Source organism: Notolabrus celidotus, chromosome 2 (genome assembly GCF_009762535.1).
Source record: "Notolabrus celidotus isolate fNotCel1 chromosome 2, fNotCel1.pri, whole genome shotgun sequence".
Classification (NCBI taxonomy): Eukaryota; Metazoa; Chordata; class Actinopteri; order Labriformes; family Labridae; genus Notolabrus; species Notolabrus celidotus.
Genome location: NC_048273.1, coordinates 34,282,926 through 34,304,030, shown reverse-complemented (window position 1 = coordinate 34,304,030; position 21,105 = coordinate 34,282,926). Strand labels below are relative to the sequence as shown.

Below are 21,105 nucleotides of genomic sequence, written 5' to 3'. Positions count from 1 at the left end.
GAGTTTAGCAAACATTTTTATTGTGAACTCATCACACACACATACACTCAAATCTCATGTAGTCTCCAGAGTGTGCTGACTGCTCCATAGTGTTGCCATGTGTGTCCTTACTGCACTGCAGACTCCAACAACAAAAAAGTGCCATAATGTGAACCTCGCATCAAACAAACACAGGGTATCTTTTCAACTCAAGTTTTTTTTTTCTGTTTCCTGGACTGTTCACGCTGCTCACCTTTCAGTTAGTGTTCAGTACAGACATTCAGAGAAATTCTGACTCATCCAGGTCCTTGCTAATGAAATGGAGTGAAAGTGGCTTGTGGGTGAGCTCAGTTTAGAATACAGTGCTTTTACTTTAGTAACACTGACCGCTCCTAATTTCCAATTTATGCCCAGCTTGAATTCCCCAGGGTTACAAACCATTGTATGTGCAAATTGATGATACACAGATGTATGATAGGTTAACTCAGGTCTGACTCTTTAACAAATGAACTATGTGCAGAATGGACTGACTCATTTTGAAAGCTGAGCTGTGGTGCTTTCAGAGAATTCAGTACAAAAGTCATATCATGAAGAAATAAAGCAGTCCCCTTTGCTGCACTGATTTTAAATAGAAGAGTGTTCAAATTTGTTTAGACCAAAGGGAAATTCTAAACATAAGTACAAATAAAGTGGACTGAAAGCTGTATGTTAAGGCCAGGCAAAATTGATCATTCAAATTTTAGTCATCCCTCTGACAAGTTGAAGAAAATCAAATTTAAACAGGTAACTTCTGCAGCACTGAGAGATGTCCTCAGATCCATTTAGAAATGGTAAACCAAACCTCATTCACAAAACACTCATTTTAAAAGTCCTTTGCTTTTCATCTTGTGGACAAAGCACTGACTTTTACTTTTGTAAATCTGCATTATAATGTATGTCTTTCAGAAACATTTTAACTCCTCATTTAATACAAAACAATCAGTTTATTTTGGAGTCATGCTGCCACAGTGAGACAGATTACGACAGAGGAATCTTGGTAGTGAGCCTGGTTGAGTCTAACCCATCTAACAGGTGATCAAACGGAGTAATGTTTAGTCTCAAGCAGCTGGAATCAGCACTTAGTTTTATAGTCAGCGGAGGTGGAGGTTAGTTTCCTGACACATCCAGAAGCGTCGATATTGGCAGATGTTTTACAGACAGAAATAAACACAAATAATCTTGCAGTCAAAATCATGCAGGTATATCATGGCTATTGGTCTGAACACCATCAGGGCCACGCAGAAGATAAAGCGTGGGGGGATCTCTTAATTATCCTTTTTTAGAATAAAGTCAAATAGTTGGGAATACGCCAAACTCTTAGTCGTAGGGTCATTTAAAGGAAGAATTTCATGTTTCTCATATCAAAATGTAAAGAAAATTCTTCCTCATGGGGTTCATTTTACTTTGACCTGGCACTAATACTGTTCATCAGTTTGTTCCTGACATTCAACTTCATTTTAAGAATGCAAATAATGAAAATACCCTCTATCTCTCCACTTTTTTATCCAATGCCTGGCTATAAATACTCTATAATTCTTTTTTAACTTCTCAGGAAAAAGCATGCCAAAGTCTTCTCAGGAGGAAAGTCAGTAATTATTTTTCTTGTCTTGCACAAACGTATCTCCGTGTTCAACAAACAGGATCTGTCATTTGTGTTAGCGTGTTTTAACTACATCCCTTTTTTCTTTCCGAATTGTTCAATATAATCTTAACATCAGATATGCAATAGATACATATTTTCAAGTTCAAAAGGAATTGAAAACAAAACAAACAAACAGAAACAATGATATTACACATTTACATATCTACAGGTATGCAGACGTCACACTGACCTCATGCTTCACCAGCTCTGGTGAAAGCCATGCGGCGTGCGCTAAGGCCAAAAGAGTCATTGCTGGAGGAGACGAGCAGCTTCAACAGCAGCCTCTGACCGAGCTCATCAGGACAATAGATATATTTATATATACACACAGTACTTGTATAAATGTGCCTCTGCATGGTGGACACTTAGTAACGGCATCAATACATGTTTGATGTTCTTTTATAAAATGCTTTTAAAAGTATAAAAACACGTTAGATGAAGAAGTGGGTGATATAGCATAAAATGTTTATTGCACAGTCTCTCTCTCTGTGTTGTACCTACAGGATGGAGGGGGGCGGAGGAGTGTGATCCTCCTCCTCCTCCTCCTCCTCCTCCTCCCCCTCCCCCTCTCCTCGGGTTATTGTGGCCCAGTAGAGTTTGATATGCTGCAGGTTATTGATGTCTCTGCTGAGGCCCATGCTGAGGATCTGCCTCTGTCAGTGGCGTTTGCGGCCCTCAGGAACATAAAGAAAAAAACTACAAAAGAACTAAATAGACTCCATCTCTAAATGTGTTTCTCATGATATGAAATGATGATGCATCTGATGTCTGAAATTCAGAACTCCTAGATCCAGACTTCTCTGAAATGGCTGCTGGGAACACCTCCTCTCCCTGACTGGAGGCTGTCAGCATGTGTCCCATTCTGCTCATCACACGGTGGTGGACTTGCTGCTTGGAGGAACAGAGAGTCGCAGGGCCTCATCATCCTCTTCCTCCTCATCGCTGTCTGTGTCCGGGAGGTTTGGCCGCAGTCTGATTCGACCCATGCCCCTCTGCTGGGTGTCCTGCAGGATGGTGTCCTTGACTCCATCCTCATCTGAAGACTGGTAGGACCGACTGTCCCCCACATAGTGATTGACGATGTGGATCCCATCAAAAGTGGACGGATTGTCCAAGCGCCTCTGTCCTTTTAAGCAGCATATCTGTGAGAGAAAGCAGGAGGAGAGTTAAGAGCTGCAAAGAGATTGATTCATCCTGCATGCAAACCAGAGACTGTATACAAAAGATGGACGACATGACAGCTCCCTGAAAGTGAATACAGTCAACGATGCAAACACAAATGTGTGAGAATAGGTGGACACAAAGACTAACAGATAAAACATCAACAACACAACATGTAAGTGAGGTTTGACCAGGGGTGCATCTCGGCTTGAAGTGAAGCTTTCAGCAGAGCGTCTGCCCCCTAGTGGCCGGCTGCAGCATAGGTCAAAAAATCTGTCTGGGAGCAGTCAAACTTTAAAAACTAAATACACGTTGTAAGGGCCATTTCAAGATGTTTGTGTGTGTGTGTGTGTGTGTGTGTAGGACATTAAGTTGTCCACTAGGGGTCTCCCCTGTTCAGTGCACATGCATATTTAGGTAGGAACCTTTCACCAGGTATCAGGTGTTGCTAGACGGGGAGCACAAAAAGTTTTTTGACCGCAACGTGCCGCAACGCCAGGACGCTGGCAAGGTGTAAATGGGAATTAATTACGTTTTATGGTTTTGATGGACACTGTATTGGATCTTGTATGTTGACACGGTTGGAGAAAGGACGATGAACAATAAAACATTCGTAAATTGCAACCTGAAGACATCAGGATCTTATTTCCACAAGACACACGAGCAAGAGCGCGTCAACTATATTTAAGCCCGTCTAGGCAGCCCCTCTGTGGCTTTAAGTGTGAGGCTTGGCCGCTATACACGTCGTACGAATGTTTCTCACATCTGTATGCTGTGGTGATATGTAGTTAGTATCTGAGTGTTTTTTGTTCAAGTCCTCTTTTTTCTGAAAAGTTTCTTTTTCGTTAGTTATTAGAGTTTAAAAAACAGGGTTTTACTTCAAGGTTTCCTTTGATTCACAGCCGCCGTAGAGTGAAACTTCAAAGGACACACAGCGTCTTGTGACGTAAAGCTGTAGGGTGGAGCTCGTTACAGTGGCTTCACAGGCTCTGGCTGCACAATGGCTGCACCCAGGAGCGAGATTTTTTGGCTTCAGAACCGTACAACGGGAAGAGGCGGAGAAACGCTGTCCATTTTTATTTACAGTCTATGGGTTTGACAATGCAGGGTGAGATGACTTTCAAAAATCAAAGATGCAGTCGGCAATAAAACCAAGATGAGATGGGAACAATGTCACATGGGCCCAATCTCAATGTCCTCCCTGAGGCCTGAGCCCTTCTTGACTTTACTGACGTCAGCTGTAAAGTGATTGAGGGCAGGAGGCTGTAAGGGCTCAAACTGGAGAACTGGGAATGGGACAGAACTTTGTGACTTCTCATGTGACCTGCATGACGTCACCAGCTCACCTTAGAGATGTTAGGATTTTTTATTGCACAATTTCCTCAAATTCAAGTAACTTAAGGGAGTGACTGCCTGATTGTCATGATCGTCATGTGATCCAGGCTCTTACCGTACAGACTGCTTGATCACACAATTTAAAATATATAAATTATAGGCTATATAACTATAAATATATAAATTATAGGCTATATAACTATACATATATAAATACACATATGTGTGAAGATAAATAGATTAGGCTGTTTTCTATATTTATACTTACAGGCAGACTGTTTTACCTGTAAATTTCCTGCTTCTTTTTTGCCGTCGCACTTTCTTTAAATTTCATGTTATGGTGTTCGTTTACCTTTCCATGCTCGCGGGCTTCCCCTGGGAGCCCCGTGTTTCACGTCACAATGCTATGAACTCTGGGTAATTCCCTTACGCTAAGTCTCGCGCCTCAAAGTCAGTGAGTGCTTGAGTGTGGACTTTGAGATTGGGCCATGGTATGAGCTGTCTCCCAGTTCCAAACTACATTCAGCTAATGCATGGTAGAAACGGATGATTTACGTACTGCACTACAGCTGCAAGAAGGGTCTTCATGAATCACCAGCAGCAGCAGCAGCAGCAGCGGTGATACGAGAACCGCAAAACGAATGAGCCGCAAAAATGATGAGTCAACATGGACCATCTCTGACACTGAAGGTGACAAAGTCACAGGTTGCAGATCAAATCGAGAAGTTATCCAGTGGACAGATAATGCGAGGCTCTGCTGAATGTGCTGCTGACTTCTGAGTGTTCAAAACAATGGAGTCAGAAGATGGTCAAACCACAGAATGAACTCCGACAATCTTTCATAATTATCTCAATCATTTAAAATTTTAAAAAACGTACATCAGTATGTAGACTGGAACTGGGACACAATGCTGTGTCATTCCCTCATGGGTGAGCGTGAGCCCTACTGAGGACTACATGGGAGACGGCCCTGAAGGTGTCTATTGGAAACTTGTGAAGTGGCTATGTGCTGTTGTTTTGCACATGATCTTTTCCCTTGTTAGACTGAAACCTTTTTGATGAAGCTTAAACCTCACCTTCCTGTGGTTTGTCCAAATAAGTGTTAGAAACCATCATCTTACGACCTGCGATGTGACTGAGGGGGGAAATAACAACATCGCAGCTATAGCAACACTGCAGTTTGTCTTGCATTAGCCTCAAGAGCTCAAACAATTCTGAGTATGTATATGTATGTATGCTTGTGTGTTTCTGCAGGCATGTAAATTTGCACTTGTGTGGACGTGCCTGTGCTTGTGCATGTCTGTGCAGGCAGATGTATGTTGGTATGGATAATGGGGTACCTGCTTCTAGATGAGGTTTTGGTCAGCTAGGCATTCTTTTCTTTTTTCTTTTCAATGGTTGTGATAGGTTGGTACTGTTGTTTTTGATTTTAGTGATATATCGTGAACCCTGACTTTACATCCTGATGGGGGGGGCTAGGGGGGGGGGGGAGGGGGGGGTGTCCAGTTATTCCATGACCACTCAATTGAGTATAATATGTGAATAAGAATGTGAGAAAAACAAATAGTCTATCTAAGAGCTCAAACAATTCTGACACTCAAAAACAAACTTGGACAAACCATTTAAAGATGAGATTAAAACTGAGTGTCATGTTTTAATGTAACAAGAGGGAAGATGAAGCAGTAAGTGTGACGTCTATTTTTCTCTACGCTGTTATCTGGAAGCATTCTGTCTTTCACCAAGTTAGGGAGGAGGCTACACAGTGAGGGTTCAACGTTTAGGTCACAATGTAACATCTGCACCAGCTTACCTGGGTCCACCTGCCATTCAACAGACAGACATGTAGGAAGAGAGACATTCAGAGGCCAGTTCAGAACTCAATACAGAAAATGACAGAATAAGCCTACGTTAAGCTGCACCTGTCTAAACTTGGCACCCTGGCTTCCTGTTGTTTAATGCAAGAAGGAAACTTTAAACATCTGACTGGCTGTAGTCAAAATTTCCAGCAATATGATGCAGTGATGGAGGAGGATGGTGCGACAATATATACGCATGCAGCTTTCAAGTTTGCTCACTGCTGGCACTTGAGGTAGAGTGAGTCAGAGGGTCACGGCTCGCACACGCTGGCCACCGGTGAAAAAGGGTGCGAGGAGAAATGACTCCTTACCTGCACACACGTCAACTCTTCGACCCTTGATCCTGTTTTTAGTTTTCATTCTTGTGTTTCAGTGAAGACAAAATATGTCAGAGTATTTCCCCTTACTGTAAACAGTGATGAATTCTGATAATGATGCACCAAATCATTCAAACACAGACACTTGTTTGTTTAAGGCTGACACTGCAATTTCTTAAGATATACAGATTTAAATATATATATATATAAAAACTTTATCACCAGATACATGCATGTTCAGGTACATATTGAAGAATTTCAGAACTTTAGGATCCTGTTTTCTTCCAACAAAACAAAACACAAGTCCATCCTATCGTAAAACACTGTTCAGTCCTCTGCCCGCAGCTCTGACACATGCACGGCACGGGTGTAAATATATACGAAGCAGAGGAACTGAAGCATCACCCTCTGTGTTGCAGATTGGTTATTTACTGGTTATCTGTGTAAAAATGTTCACATCTTAATCTACATCTACATTGTAAAGATAAACAAGCCTCCCAGTGCGCTGATGAGATAAGTATCTCAAACTGAAGCTGCAGATCTGTCAGCTGGCACGATGTACACCAAAATCTGATTACTGCTATTTGTGTGTTTTAATTTGAATCATAAAGATGGTGGAGCGTGGAGCTACGGAAGAGGATAGGGCCACTGTAAAAAATAAATAATTTACGTCCAATATATATTTTGTATAATAATTCTGACTTTAATCTCAGAATTCGACTTTTCAGAATTCTGAATTCTAAAGCACGTTTCAGAATCAGCTAACTGCGCACAGCAGAGACGCTCAGCTGAGGGCTGCAGCTGAGTGACAGGTCTCCACGAGCGCTTTTTTTTCTCTGTTGCCGGACTGATTCTGACCTGGTTGCACTCCCGGCTGACACATGACTGCATTTAAATGCTTATTTTGCTATACATATATATATATATATATATATATATATATATACACATGTATGTATATGTACATACGTATATATATATATATATATATGTTTATATATATATCATTATAAGAATAATAATAATAATACAACATATTTCTTGGACCCTTTTTTATTTTTTTCGTTGTCCCTAATCCTCTTCTGTATGTAGCAGACAGTGGACGCTTACTTTTGAAAACAAAAGCTCACTGTCTTATAATACCTGTGATTCATGTACACTGCAGATGCACTCACTAAGAGGAAACATTTATCAACACATCATCTCAGAAAACAATGAACGAAGTATGTTTTGTTAACACAATATACACATTGCATTACTTGTTGCAGTGACTGCATGACATGCATGTTTGCAGGCAGGTGAAATGCAGACTCATTTCTGAGTACTCTGGAAAAGGGCTGCGACTGTATAGTTATATAAAAGACAATAACTCAAATGACCAAACTGAAGCAACATATGTTTAGTGCAACCCTGACATGCATCAAAACCAAGAAGATAGGCAGAATAATCAAAAGAAAGATGTTCTAGGGCCGTAAGATTGAGATATATGATCAATCTTTTGATGTTGTTTAAATTTATCATTGATCACGTTTGACTTGTTTACTTGAAAATCTTCATGATATGCATTAATGTACATCATGATCTGCTTTGGCTTCACTCTGTGATAAACCATGCAGAACTCTCTACAGTCTTCTCTAGTTGATGACAGTGAAGGTGTCTGCAAGACACGTGCAGTTACTACTCCGCACAGGAAGTCTCTGGGTGTAGTTAACACTTGTACCAATCTGTAAGCTCAGAGTCAAAACCATATCTGAGCCAATGTTTTGAAATGCAAGATCAAAGCAACGGCAACAACAAAATCTGAATCTGTGCAAAGAAAAAAAAAAGGGTGCAAAATAAGATAGTGTGAACACGAGTGGACCTTCAGCTTGTTTTGAACGCCTCACCTCGTGCTTTAGCTCTGATATCTGGTCTTTGAGGTCATGGATGTACTGACTGGAGTCGGTGTGGTTCAGCTGGCCTTGGACCTTTCCTTCTTCTTTCTGTTGGTAGACAGGAGGAGAGCAAAAACAAAAATCAGTGCTCCATGATAACAGCATCTTTTCAATTCAGAGGAGGGTGAAGAGAAGAGTGGAGCTGTTTCAGGACAAAGTCATTCAAACTTGAATTAAGTAGTAAAATAAATATCTGTATGCAAAGAACTTAAATCATTATGTGTGTGTTTCTTCACTGAGAAATTAAAGCATCGAATGCAATCACGTCAAAGGGTGAATTTTTTTTTTACAGTGGGAGAAAAGCTGTTTTTAATATCCAATAAAACTTGAATCAAAAGATATTTTGTTGTGGAAAAGTAGAGCGCGAAAGTAAAACCAGAAGATATAAAAACAAGCATGAACGTACGCTACCAGTCAAAAGTTTGGACACACTTTCTCATTCAATGGGTTTCAGTTACTGTAATTATTTTCCACATTGTAGATTAATACTGAAGACATCAAAACTATGAAATAATCTGGTTTTACCATAATCTGGATTACAACAGTAGTCAAATAAAGCTTTCCAGTGTGTGCTAACCCTACCTCTGAACAACACAACTGATGGTCTCAAACACATTAAGAAGGCAAGTCATTCTACAAATGAACTCTTGACAAAGCTCATGTTAATTAGAAACCATTCCAGGAGACCACTTCATGAAGCAGACTGAGAGAATACCAAGAGTGTGCAAAGCTGTCATGAAGGAAAAAGGGGGCTACTTTACAGAATCTAAAATATTAAACATATTCTGCTTTGTTTAACACTTTTTTGTTCATTCAATAATTCCATATATGTTCTTTCATATTTGTCTTCTGTATTAATCTAGTGTTTCAAATAATTCCAATAAATATAAAACCTTGAATGAGAAGGTGTGTCCAAACCTTTGACTGGTAGTGTATTTGAATGGATTCACCTAAATGAGATCACATGTTCCTCTCTTCTTGTTCTTATTGTGCAGTGAGAAATGAAGCAACGTTCATGAATATCTTTCAGTACCAAGGTTGTTGTTATTGAAATCACAAATGGCCTGAGAAGCTCAGTAAACTCCTCCTTCACTGGACATTTTTCCACCAAGCATATTTTTGCACAAGTTAGGGACTTGGCTGAAAATATATCAAGGAGCTGTGTAATCAAAATAGATTTGAGGACCATAAACCTGCTGCACAGAGAAAACAGCAGCAGACAGCAGAGCCCTGCTGCTCTAAAAGAAGCACTGCAGAGAGCACATCTTGTGAGGCGGGAGAATGAAGCAACAGATGTCAGGGGAAACACAACACAGTGTCACTTGTGCTTGATTTCCTCCTGGGGCCCTGGGGATGAGTTTGGTTGGTAGCTTTAACAGTTAAACAGACCCCTATTGGACATTTTCTCAAGACATCTGGAGACAAACACACACTCTATTTCAAACCTCATTCACAACCTTGAACCAGCTCTACACTTAGACCAGCTAAAAACACACACAGGAGTTCAAACCACAAGCTGCAGCACGGGGGCACTGAGACAAAAAAGGGAAGATGTGTAAACAGCAGCTAGTATCACAGAGAGGTGATCAGTGGCTGGCTACCACCACAGAATATATACAGTATATCGTTTCTGACTCCTGTGCTGAGGTGTGGTTGAATATGGCAGGTCTCTGTGGGACTTCTTTTTTTTTTTTAAGGAGTGAAAACAAGTGAGATGATTCTAAGAATCTGTTGTTTTTGAGGTTTCACAGCCCCAAAAATCAGCAACAAAAAAGGCAGTTAGAGAGACTTCCTTGTGTTCAGCTGTGTGAATCAACAGGTGTCAAACATGTCCTTCTCGTGTTTTTCAACTCTCGAAGTCTGTAGAGGAATCAAAGATAAGAGGGGGGGATTCAAGAACCTGGCATAATACAGACAACATGCCACGGTTAAAGTATTCAGAGAGTGAGCGAAATCACTGCAATGACACAGAAGAGCTCAAGACATGCACAAGAAGTCTGTTTGACGGGATGGTTCAGACAGCAGTTATTCATTTTTATTTTGTTCATGTTCTCTGATGAAGCGAGGGACTCCTACAGAAATATGTAGACATTTAGGAGATGAAACAATGCCCTATACTAATGTATTCATGTAGGCTTATGGACTTTATTCAGTAGGTCTGTTGTTTTATCTACACATGTTACTGATTCACGTAATAAAATCACTACACCTCTGTTAGGTTAGGTTAAAACTTCTTTGAGGAGCAGATGATGATTCAGGCTAAAATAGTACACCAACACTGTACTCTGGTTTGGGGACACATTCATCCAACAAACCGCTTCACTGCGACGGGCAAAACATCAAACATGCTGATGAAAAACTGTGTGTAAGGAGCCCAATCATTGTATGCATTATTGTGATTTTTATGATGGTTTTAATGTGTAACATTAATGATCAAGTTCCACATCATGCCTTATTACACATGAATTCAGAGCAAAGATAAAAATGTCTCACTACAGGCTATAAAACACTCAGTATAAATCTCTGAGCATGTTATAGAAACCTCAGAATAAACCATGCATGTCACCTCTGGTAGAGTCTCTGCTTCAAAATGAGAAACCACTTCCTATCAGCCCAGAGACAGAGCGGCTGCGGCGCTGAGCAGGGACCATATCTGTGATAGTGAAGCAGCTTTACATGCAAACCTCTCTGGGCGGCTTGGTTTTCGTGACAACTTGGTTGATGTCAATAATTCAAATCTGTTTATTCAATCTCTGCTCATCTACGACCACCTGCCTAATGTCCTGTGGGCCATCCTCTCATCAGGTCGGTCTGTTCAGACCCTGACCTGATGAGAACTGGACAACAAGATGTGAATGTTAGTTTTATAAGGCACATTTTAAATCTAACACCCTTGGTGTCTTTTGTTTTTTTAAGTTATATTTATGGGCTCTTTTTTGAAGAGAGACAGGAAATGAAGACATGTAGGAAATGGTTGCGGTCAGGAGTCCAACCGGCGACCCCTGCGATAAGGACAGCCTCTGTATGTGGGGGGCTTAGACCGCTAGGCCACCCTTACTGTTAATGGAATTATTGACCGACCTAAATTAAAGCATCAAATGCAATCACGTCAAAGGGTGAATTTTTTTTTTACAGTGGGAGAAAAGCTGTTTTTAATATCCAATAAAAACTTGAATCAAAAGATGATTTGTTGTGGAAAAGTAGAGAGCGAAAGTAAAACCAAAATATATAAAAACAAGCATGAACGTACGCTCCAAGTCAAAAGTTTTGCTTCTCATCCAACGGGTTTCATTTATTGTAAGTATTTTCAACCTTGTAGATTAATGAAGACATCAAAACTATGAAATAATCTGGTTTTACACACCTCTGAAAGTGCGCTGTGGTATCTGACAACAAGACGTTATCAGCAGATCCTTATAGTCCTGTAACCCACGAGGTGAGGCCACCACCCATACACATCAATGAACCTTTGCCCCCTGATATCTGTGGACCACTAGCCTGACTCAGACCTCTAGCTATCAGACTTTGGTCCTTTTGGTCCTCTGGTCAAAATGGCTCACATCCTTACACGTCCTTTAATGTTCAGACTGTTCGCTGTGTATCACTGTATGGATTTCTAAACAGAAAATTGTCAACATCCTTCTGCGTCATATTATCTCAAATGTTGCAAGAAACAGATTTTTTTCATGTTCTTGTAAGAGAAGCAGATTTCACCCACAGCTTGTGCAGAAGTAACCAAACCACAGACCAGAAAGCCATGACTGCCACAGTGATTTCACATTTAAGATTCCATAACCTGGTCCTGACGGGAAAGCAAACACACCTTTGAAATGTCTATAATCTCAAACTGAAGAAAAGCGGCGTCACTAAAGTACAGCTATAAAGTTTTTCTTGCTACTGACACACTTCACTGCGAGTTCACTGAGCGGATTCTGCAGAGAATGAGGGCGGTAGTGGTAAATTTCTGGTGTTGCATGTTTTGGCTCTATCACTTAGTAACAAAACCTCAGACCACACAGTGTGATTGTGTGTGCCTGTGAGGAGCTGGAGGTGTCACAACTTATAAATAGTGTCAAACATCTCAAACTAAGCAGAAATCTCATTTTACAGGAGGAGATTCAAAGTGTTGGAGGTTGTGTGGATTTCAGGAAGCAGATCACTGGCATACAGTACCAGTCTAAGTTTGGAAACACCTTCCCATTTAATGGTTTGTATTTATTTTAATTAATTTCCACATTGTAGATTAATACTGAAGACATCTGGTTTTGACATAATCTGGATTACAACAGTAGTCAAATAAAGCTATCCATTGTGTACTAACCCTACCTCTGAACAACACAACTGATGGTCTCAAACACATTAAGAAGGCAAGTCATTCTACAAATGAACTCTTGACAAGGCTCATGTTAATTAGAAACCATTCCAGGAGACAACTTCATGAAGCAGACTGAGAGAATACCAAGAGTGTGCAAAGCTGTCATGAAGGAAAAAGGGGGCTACTTTACAGAATCTAAAATATAAAACATATTCTGCTTTGTCTAACACTTTTTTGTTCATTCAATAATTCCATATATGTTCTTTCATAGTTTTGATGTCTTCAGTATTAATCTACAGTGTTTACAATCATTACAATAAATACAAACCCTTGAATGAGAAGGTGTGTCCAAACCTTTGACTGGTAGTGTATTTGAATGGATTCACTTAAATGAGATCACATGTTCCTCTCTTCTTGTTCTTATTGTGCAGTAAGAAATGAAGCAACTTTCATTAATATCTTTCAGTAACAAGGTTGTTGTTATTGAAATCACAAATGGCCTGAGAAGCTCAGTAAACTCCTCCTTCACAGGACATTTTTCCACCAAGCATATTTTTTGTTCATTCAATAATTCCATATATGTTCTTTCATGGTTTTGATGTCTTCAGTATTAATCTACAGTGTTTACAATAATTAAAATAAATACAAACCCTTGAATGAGAAGGTGTCCAAACTTTTGACTGGTAGTGTATATTCTGGGAATGTCTAGTGTTAAGACCCATTCTGGATAGAGTTTAATAGAATATCAAAAAGTACATTTAACATTGACCTGCCCCTATAAATTACTGCATTGTTTTTAGGAGATGTAGATTTCCAGGCAAGACCTGTTGATAAAGACCTGTTTGGCATTTTGAGTTGTGCTTGTAAAAAAAGCCATGACGAGGTGCTGGTTGCTTCCTGAACCTCCCACAATACAGGACTGGATTAATATAGTAAAGTATATTTATGTTATGGAAATGATTACTTTCTGTTTACAACTTCAAAAAGATGTATTTATTAAACTCTGGTCCAAGAGGACTAACTATGTAAAATCCCTACAGACAGATTATGTGAATGATACCATTAAGGGCCCGGTGATGCTGTCTTGTCTCAGCTAATTGCATGTTGTTGTTTTTTTTATTTATTTTTTTTGCGTTTGATTTTCTGTCACTTAAATCCCCTGAAATGCTTCTGGCTCACTCTAATGTATACATATTGTCTCCCCCAGGTTGTCTTTAGTTGTAATAATCTTTAAAAACGGAGGACTTCAGAGGAAATGAATATTATTCTCTCTTTTATATGTCAATGCTCTGTATAACAAACTGCTGTCCAATAGCAAAAATAAAGAATAAAAACAAACCATCTCAAACTACATCACTACTTCACTACTTGTAATATTCTATGGAAATGTCATGAACTGTTTATAACAGTGTGAACTGGTTGTGTGTGGTCATGAGGACATCTGAGATTCTCTTTGAAATGCTGGATTTCAAAGCAATCAGGACTTAAACAGACGTATTCTGAATGATTACAGCTGTGATGGCTTCACTGTGATTCAGCAAACCTTCTTCACAGGAAAAGTTATAGATCATGCAAACTACTTTAACACACATTATAATCCACTTGCATGCACATTATACGGCAAAGGTATAAAACACTAAGTTAAAGTTTATCTCCTGCTAATCAATGCTGACTATAGAGACTTAAAGTATCTATGCTCAAACACAGATATTTTAACAAGACTGTCATTGGAATTGAAGCAGAAATCAACATATGCAATATTTTTGGTTGAAGGTGCTCCTGGTGATGTTGCCAACTTGCAATTGTGCAATTTTGAATCAATCAATCTTTATTTGTATAGCGCCAAATCACAACAAACGTTATCTCAAGACGCTTTTACAAACAGAGCAGGTCTAGACCACTCTAATGTTAAATTATGAACAGAGATCCAACACCAAGACTCAGCCTTATCTCATCTTAATCCACCATGAGCATTGCACCTCGCAGTATTTAGATAGTTACAGCTGCGAGAAAAAACTTCCTTTTAACAGGCAGAAACCTCGAGCAGAACCAGACTCATGGTCTTTAGTTATAAAGCACCAGATCACAACAGAAGTTATCTCAAGATGCTTTTCCAAACAGAGCAGGTCTAAACCATACTCTATGTCAAATTATTAACAAAGATCCATCATCAAGACAGGATGAGATCCAGTCCCATCTTACAGACAGGACTCAGTCTGATCTCATCTTAATCCACCATGAGCAGAGCACCTCGCAGTGTTTAGCAAGATACAGCGACAAGGACAAACTTCCCTTTAACAGGCAGAAACCTCCAGCAGGACCAGACTCATGTTAAACACACATCTGCTGAGACCGTGTTGAGTTGTGTTGGCATTATCTTGCACTTGTACTTGTTGTGTGCTGCTCTATCAGAGGGCATGGATGACTCAGAGGAACTTAAAGGGTCAAAGTTCCTGCATTGACATCAGCAGAGCACTTAAAGTTTGGGATAATGTTTCAGTTTGTTTCTTTATTTTTATCACATTTCATTTATTTTTCTTACTGTTATCAGAGATGATTTTAGATTCACAAACAAGTAGCAATAGCAAAATGTCTGTTACTGATCAGTACGGGGGACATGGTGGTGTGTAGAGTTTTATAAGAACACAGAGTTTAAGGATGTGACTTAAAAAAAAAACAACTACATTTTGACTTGAAAAGAGGAAATGATGCTCACTGTGCGCTGCTGAGTACCGATAGGAAGTGAGGGTGCTATGATACAATCACTGCTTCTGACATTTCAAATAAAAACTCTATTTTCAACACTTAAAGATTTGGGGCTAGATACGTGATGAATCATGTATAGCCCCGTCTGAAGTAATCACATTCACCAGAATATATACGCAGGTTGTTAAAAAGACGAGTCACATTTCCTCCTGAACATCAGCTCCTTCAGAAACATCTTGTAAGTGTTCACTGAAGACCAACCACACCCTCTGAAGCCCGTATACACGTCATCTCAGTATCCACAAGCTGCCACACTGACTGCGAATAACAAACCAGTATTACTGCTGCAGACGAGTCTGAAACCAATCATGATCGGTCTGGAGATTATTTGTTATCAATTAGAACGACTTGGTTGTGGCAGAGTAAGACCAGGCCTGTATTTGTTTTGGTCACCCTTGTTTTGTGTAGCATTACATCTGTTTGGGGGTAAATACTGGCTTCTTCACGCTGGGTGGTTGAGACTGGTTTACAGTGTTGGTAGTTTTACATTTATTCATAATATATACATTTTTCTAATTCAGTTTGACCAACGTTTGACTCCATGATAGTCCTTTGATCATGGCTATTAAATGATGCATAGAAATAGATAAATCAACATAAATGAGCTGCAAGATAAAAACAATGTAATTGTAGCAAACAGTCTGACTGCAGAGTATTAGATCCTGTGTTAAAGCTGGGGTTGGTAGTCAGATTTAGATCCACTTTTTGTTATACTGATTAAAATGATCTTTATGTCCCGATGGCAATCAATACATAATGTGTTCTTAAAAAAAAGTGAAAAAAGCCGCTATCTACAGCCGGAGTAAACCTGGGAAAACCAACCAATCGCTGCCATCAGGAGCCAAATGATGAAACCAATCAAATCCCATCCTGACGTTCTGCCCGCCTCCTGCACGTACATTTCATGTTTGTTTGTGTTTTTAACTTTCACTATGAGAATGTTTTGGTGTTTTCTTACTGCTGAGTGAAACAAAGCGGAAACCTCCGGTCTCAAACTATGAAGCCCATGCGGAAGTGTTGTAAACTGCAATACATCAAGAATCCACTTGAGTCTGGCTGCAGAAACACCAGAAACCACATACACACCAATCCAAGACAATCTTTGCAGCAATAATAAACATGTTTACAGCCTGGTTCAAAAAACGGCTTGGCTCTACGTAGCTAATCTCTCTATCAGCACAAACTGTACGGGGGGTGAATTTTTTTCTAACGCGACGGTTCGCAAGATATTAAGATTACAAGTTTTTGCCCAAATAAGGACATGACTGACTTGACTCCTGGTTGGGAACACATAGCTGTTGGCTAAGAGGCTCAAACTCCGCCCGTTTACGTCACACTTTGACTGGTTGAGTTCTTTTACATACATTTCCAATATGTCTGCCGCCGTCGATTGGCTTCAAACAGTGCTCAGGAACAGATGGGTGACGGATACTACGTCCATATTTTATACAGTCTATGAGTGAGACATGAGTTGACGTAGTGCAAAACACAAACGATGTACTGAGGACTGGTTTTGAATCAGTCACCATCATATGGTCGTGAATCAGCGGTGCTCATGCATGTGAGTGGGGGCGCCGTTTTGGAGGAGCTCCGAGGGGAGGGGGGAGGGGTTAGAAGGAGTCCTGAGGAAATGCTACATTCAAATTCATTCTAGTGTTGACTACCAACCCTAGCTTCAAGTACCGTTTATGTTAGGCGAACAAAACAAATCTGCACTGTTGTCTCTAACTTCTGCCTGTCATCACTATCTATGTCTAGCTAATTTTTCTCTCTGAGCTTTAAAACACCAAAACACTTGATCTATATCTACATTTTCATCTCTTCATATGCAACAGCTCATATCTAAAAAGGGGAAATAACTCAGCTAATCTCTGCCTTTGGGGCTGCGTGGGTGCAGTTGGATTAGATCATATTGACACTGGCGTCTCTGTGGCAACATGAGCAAACCACACGGTTTTCAGATTCAGTCATACATAAGGAACTTCTAATTGGTGTACAGGATTAAGTGATATAAGCGTTTTCCTATCAGAGATTAAAGCCCCGCCCATTTCAAAGCAGCGAGTAATCTGACAGAGACTACAAATGTAAAAATGATCGGAGGATTAAATGATATGTTTCTTTTTTGTTTCTCTTAACATTACATCATTTTCCAAAACTCATTCTTTAGAGCTGACCTACAAACCTTCATCCTCACAGCATTGAAGATAACACTCTTCCAGAGATGTGTCAATATACACATTCATGAATGCAGTGTTGCTCTGTCTGAGGTGAAGTTAAATATGTTTAATGTGGTTTGCGAAGGAGTTGTGGAAACTTCAAGTTTAGTGCAGAGGCAGGAGTGTGACTGACAAAACAAAGAGTGGAGCATGTGTGAGTGTGTCGGTACTTTACCTGAATCTCAAGCTCTGAGATCTGTTGCTGGAGTTCAGCCATAGCAGCAATGTTGTCAGCTTCCCGTAGCCTCACTGCCATCACTTCTTCTTTACTCTGAAGGAAAACAAAAGAAGTTATTGGGACGTTATTTGAGACACCAAAGCCCCCGGGGGGGATTAAGTGGACAGTTACAAAAACGTTTTATGTAAACAATTTTTTGGGAACTATTACATGTTTAGATATAGATCTTGCAGAGGGAAATTCCTCTGCTTGACAGAAATCTTGCACCATCAACAAACCCAAAGGGAAATACCATCTCTGAAAACATGAAAGATTTCCTTCTCTCTTCATATTTTGATACTGTTTAATCTTTGTTGTTTTCAAGATAACTTGCTGATTTATTAGAAGTCTGTTTCTTCCTGTGCACTCAATGCTAAATGTAGTAAGCATTGCAGATTAGAAGGAGAGTAGTACCTTGCATTCAATCTCAGCTTGTCTCCGCTTGATCTCTTGCAGTTGCACACTCAGGTCTTTGTTTTGCAGCGTCAAGGTTCGCACACACTCCTGCAGACAGCGGCCCTCCTGCTCGGCCCGTCGCAGATGGTTACTGTGAATCTGATTCTGTTTGAGCACAGGTGGCAGGGTGACAAAAACACTGATGAAAAAACATTTTATTTTGTTAGAAAATGGGGTCAATGCATAAGAAAGACTGAGAGTTAAAACCAGGTGACAAGTATTGCCTGCACTGCTTCACTCTCATGAGTTGATACATGAGCTACAAATGAATGCTGCCCTCTGAAGGATCAAATGTGATAATACAGGTAGAGAGCTCACTTCTTTTGCTTCAAATGATCTGGGAATTAGACACATTTAAAATCCAGCTCCCTCGTGAGGGTCGCAATAGTAGAATACGTTTTTATTCCTAAGATAAATGGCTTTGCAAGAGGAAAAAACTCAGACTCTAAATTGCAAAACAGAAAGATATCAAAAGAATGAATCAGCTGGCTCAGGTAAATGTAACGTTTTGACCTCTGACCTGTGTTTCCAGCTCCAGCATCCTCTGCCGTGTCTCTCTCAGCTCTGCCTGCGCTTCAGCTTCTCGTAGCCTCACACTCATCAGCTCATCCTGCAGCTCGCTCAGGGCGTTCTTCTTCGGGCTTTCCTTCCAGCGACCTGCCGTGCGTGCCAAGTGACGCTGAGGAAGAGTCGCAAGTCAGTCACCGTCTTTTCATGTTGACTCAAACAATGATAATGAACTGATGACCTGATTCTCACCTGCCAGTGCTCTTCCAGGTCTCTGACTTGCTGCCTCAGCTCTTTGAGGCCGGTCAGAGCCTCGGCCTCTCTCAGCTTCACCCCGATCAGCTCCTCCTGAAGACGAGCCACGTTGGTGTCATCTGGTAGAGACGTGTTTCTCTGGAGAGAGCATGTCAGGATTTTAAAACTGTGGCAGTAGTTGTAGAGTTTTCTAGCCAGTTCATATATTATTAAGATGTTAACAATACATAAGTATTAAAAATGTACCTTTTCCACATCCAAAATCTTGTCCTGCATCTCCTTGAGGGCGCACTGAGACTCGGCCTCCATCAGTCTGGCCTGAACGAGCTCTCTCTCCAGCTGCAGGACAGACTCCTCAGAGTACCGAGGGGCTCTCTTCTACAACACAACATGAGTCTAATTGAGAAGGGACAGCAATGTAGTCCTCATGGGTCTGACTCTAATATTAGTCCTAAATGAAAAACTGGATTTTCAGATTTCAAGCAAAGTAAATAAGCTTCTCAAAATGATTCAAGTCTATGAATCCCTGAAGGTGATATCATGTTTAATATCTTATCTTAAAAACATGAAATATATTGACTGATAAGCGCTGGTCTGTTACAAATTCATCATTATCTATGGGCAGCACTTTCTGCACCACATGAGGCAGAACTTCACAGCTGAGCAGGTGGTTTGACTAAAACTGATTAACAGTGTGCAAAAGGATATTTTAAAGAAGGTTGTCTCAGTAGCTTTGCAAAGTAAAATAACTGCTAATGTCACATGCAGAGCTCTACTTACATTGCAGCCAAATGTTTTACTGTATCCCTACTATATAAGTAATTAATGAATGTTTCATCTCCAAACTCTGAACCCTCACCAGTCTTAAAATTACCAGGCTGGAAAGGCCCAAGAAAACTCACCTCTCTGCACTCCTCATTAAAATCATTCAGCTGACATCAACCATTTGCTGTTCACCTTCACGTGAATGATTAATGACAACTCATTGTAAAGCAAGATAGCAAATTATGTAAAACATGGAAATACATATGCATTATCATCAGGAGCCCAAGCATCAATAATTCACTATGTTAGATGAAGAGATATGCAGTGAGAGCAGCCTGTGAACAGGGTGCAACGTGTGAAATCCAACCAGCCTGGAAGACAGCTACTCAGAAATTCATGAATGCATCTCTGAGAATGCAGAGGACTGGAAATGGTGCCTGAACTGTGTAGTTCTCCATGTTCCAATTTGAATTCATGCATATCAAATCAGATCATTACCCAAAGCTGATGTGCAAAATGAGAAACGGCCTGCTTACCCAGTGCTTGGGTTTTTGTTGCAGGGCGATAATCAGACACATCTGACTTTATTTGTTTTAAACTGGACCATATGTCAGTTCAGAGTTTTAAAAAGCCCAAAGTTTCAGCTCTGCACATCACAAACTCTTCTGGGAAACATCCTCAGAGTCCCGGTATCTATGACAGAAGACAGGATCTGAACCAGTGAACCTGCCAGATGGAGACCCTGTGGTCCTCCTTACCGCGTTTGGCCGATGCTGTTGCTGCGGCTGAAGCTGCTCGATGGTTTTCTTGGCCTGCTCCAGCTGAGCAGTGGCCTCCTCGCTCTGCTGTTTGACTGTGGCCAGCTCCCGCTTGACCAGGTAGTTCTCCTCGGCCTCCTGAGCTCGAGTCACTTGTCCCTTGGGACATAACCAACCGAGGAGGAGTGAAGTGAGCACGAGAAGAAGTAGAACGCAAGGACGGCATGGGGGCAAATTAGAGATAGAGGGCTGGGATTTCTAAGGACATGCTTGGTTAACTCTAGCAATGTGTGATTTGTATTTAACTTCTTAGCTTTTCTCAGCATGATTTGTGACACAGTGTAGCATGTCATGCACCTGTTTGATACTGTAATAAGTAATAGTGATCAGGTTTAGTGCTTAATTCAGAGAATCAATGGAGTTCATTAGATTCTGTATTATTACTGTGTCTTTTATTGAGCTAATCATGCAAGGCTATAAAGAAAGACAGAGAAAGAAGGACGCAACATTAAGGGACGAGGGTAAAGAGAAAATAAGGGAATATACCTGGATCAATCTATCTGCCAAGGAAGCACTTTCCTACAAAA

The 21,105-nt window shown here is 40.4% G+C and overlaps 1 protein-coding gene across 2 annotated transcripts in view; it reads right to left on the bottom strand.

Moving 5' to 3' along the window:
- Positions 1 to 3: 3 nt before the first annotated feature.
- evi5b (ecotropic viral integration site 5b) overlaps positions 4 to 21,105 on the bottom strand; it is a 52,592-nt gene continuing 31,490 nt past the window's right edge. Inside the window, exons 12-20 of one of the 2 annotated variants that reach the window (XM_034709751.1) lie at positions 21,065 to 21,097; positions 20,519 to 20,677; positions 19,242 to 19,373; positions 18,993 to 19,133; positions 18,754 to 18,912; positions 18,192 to 18,338; positions 17,736 to 17,831; positions 8,216 to 8,311; positions 4 to 2,802 (exon numbers count right to left, since the gene is read on the bottom strand). In XM_034709751.1, the coding sequence (XP_034565642.1) occupies positions 2,530 to 2,802; positions 8,216 to 8,311; positions 17,736 to 17,831; positions 18,192 to 18,338; positions 18,754 to 18,912; positions 18,993 to 19,133; positions 19,242 to 19,373; positions 20,519 to 20,677; positions 21,065 to 21,097 (1,236 nt within the window). In that variant the 3' untranslated portion in view covers positions 4 to 2,529. The remainder of the gene's footprint in view (positions 2,803 to 8,215; positions 8,312 to 17,735; positions 17,832 to 18,191; positions 18,339 to 18,753; positions 18,913 to 18,992; positions 19,134 to 19,241; positions 19,374 to 20,518; positions 20,678 to 21,064; positions 21,098 to 21,105) is intronic. The other variant, XM_034709759.1, reaches the window with a different exon arrangement.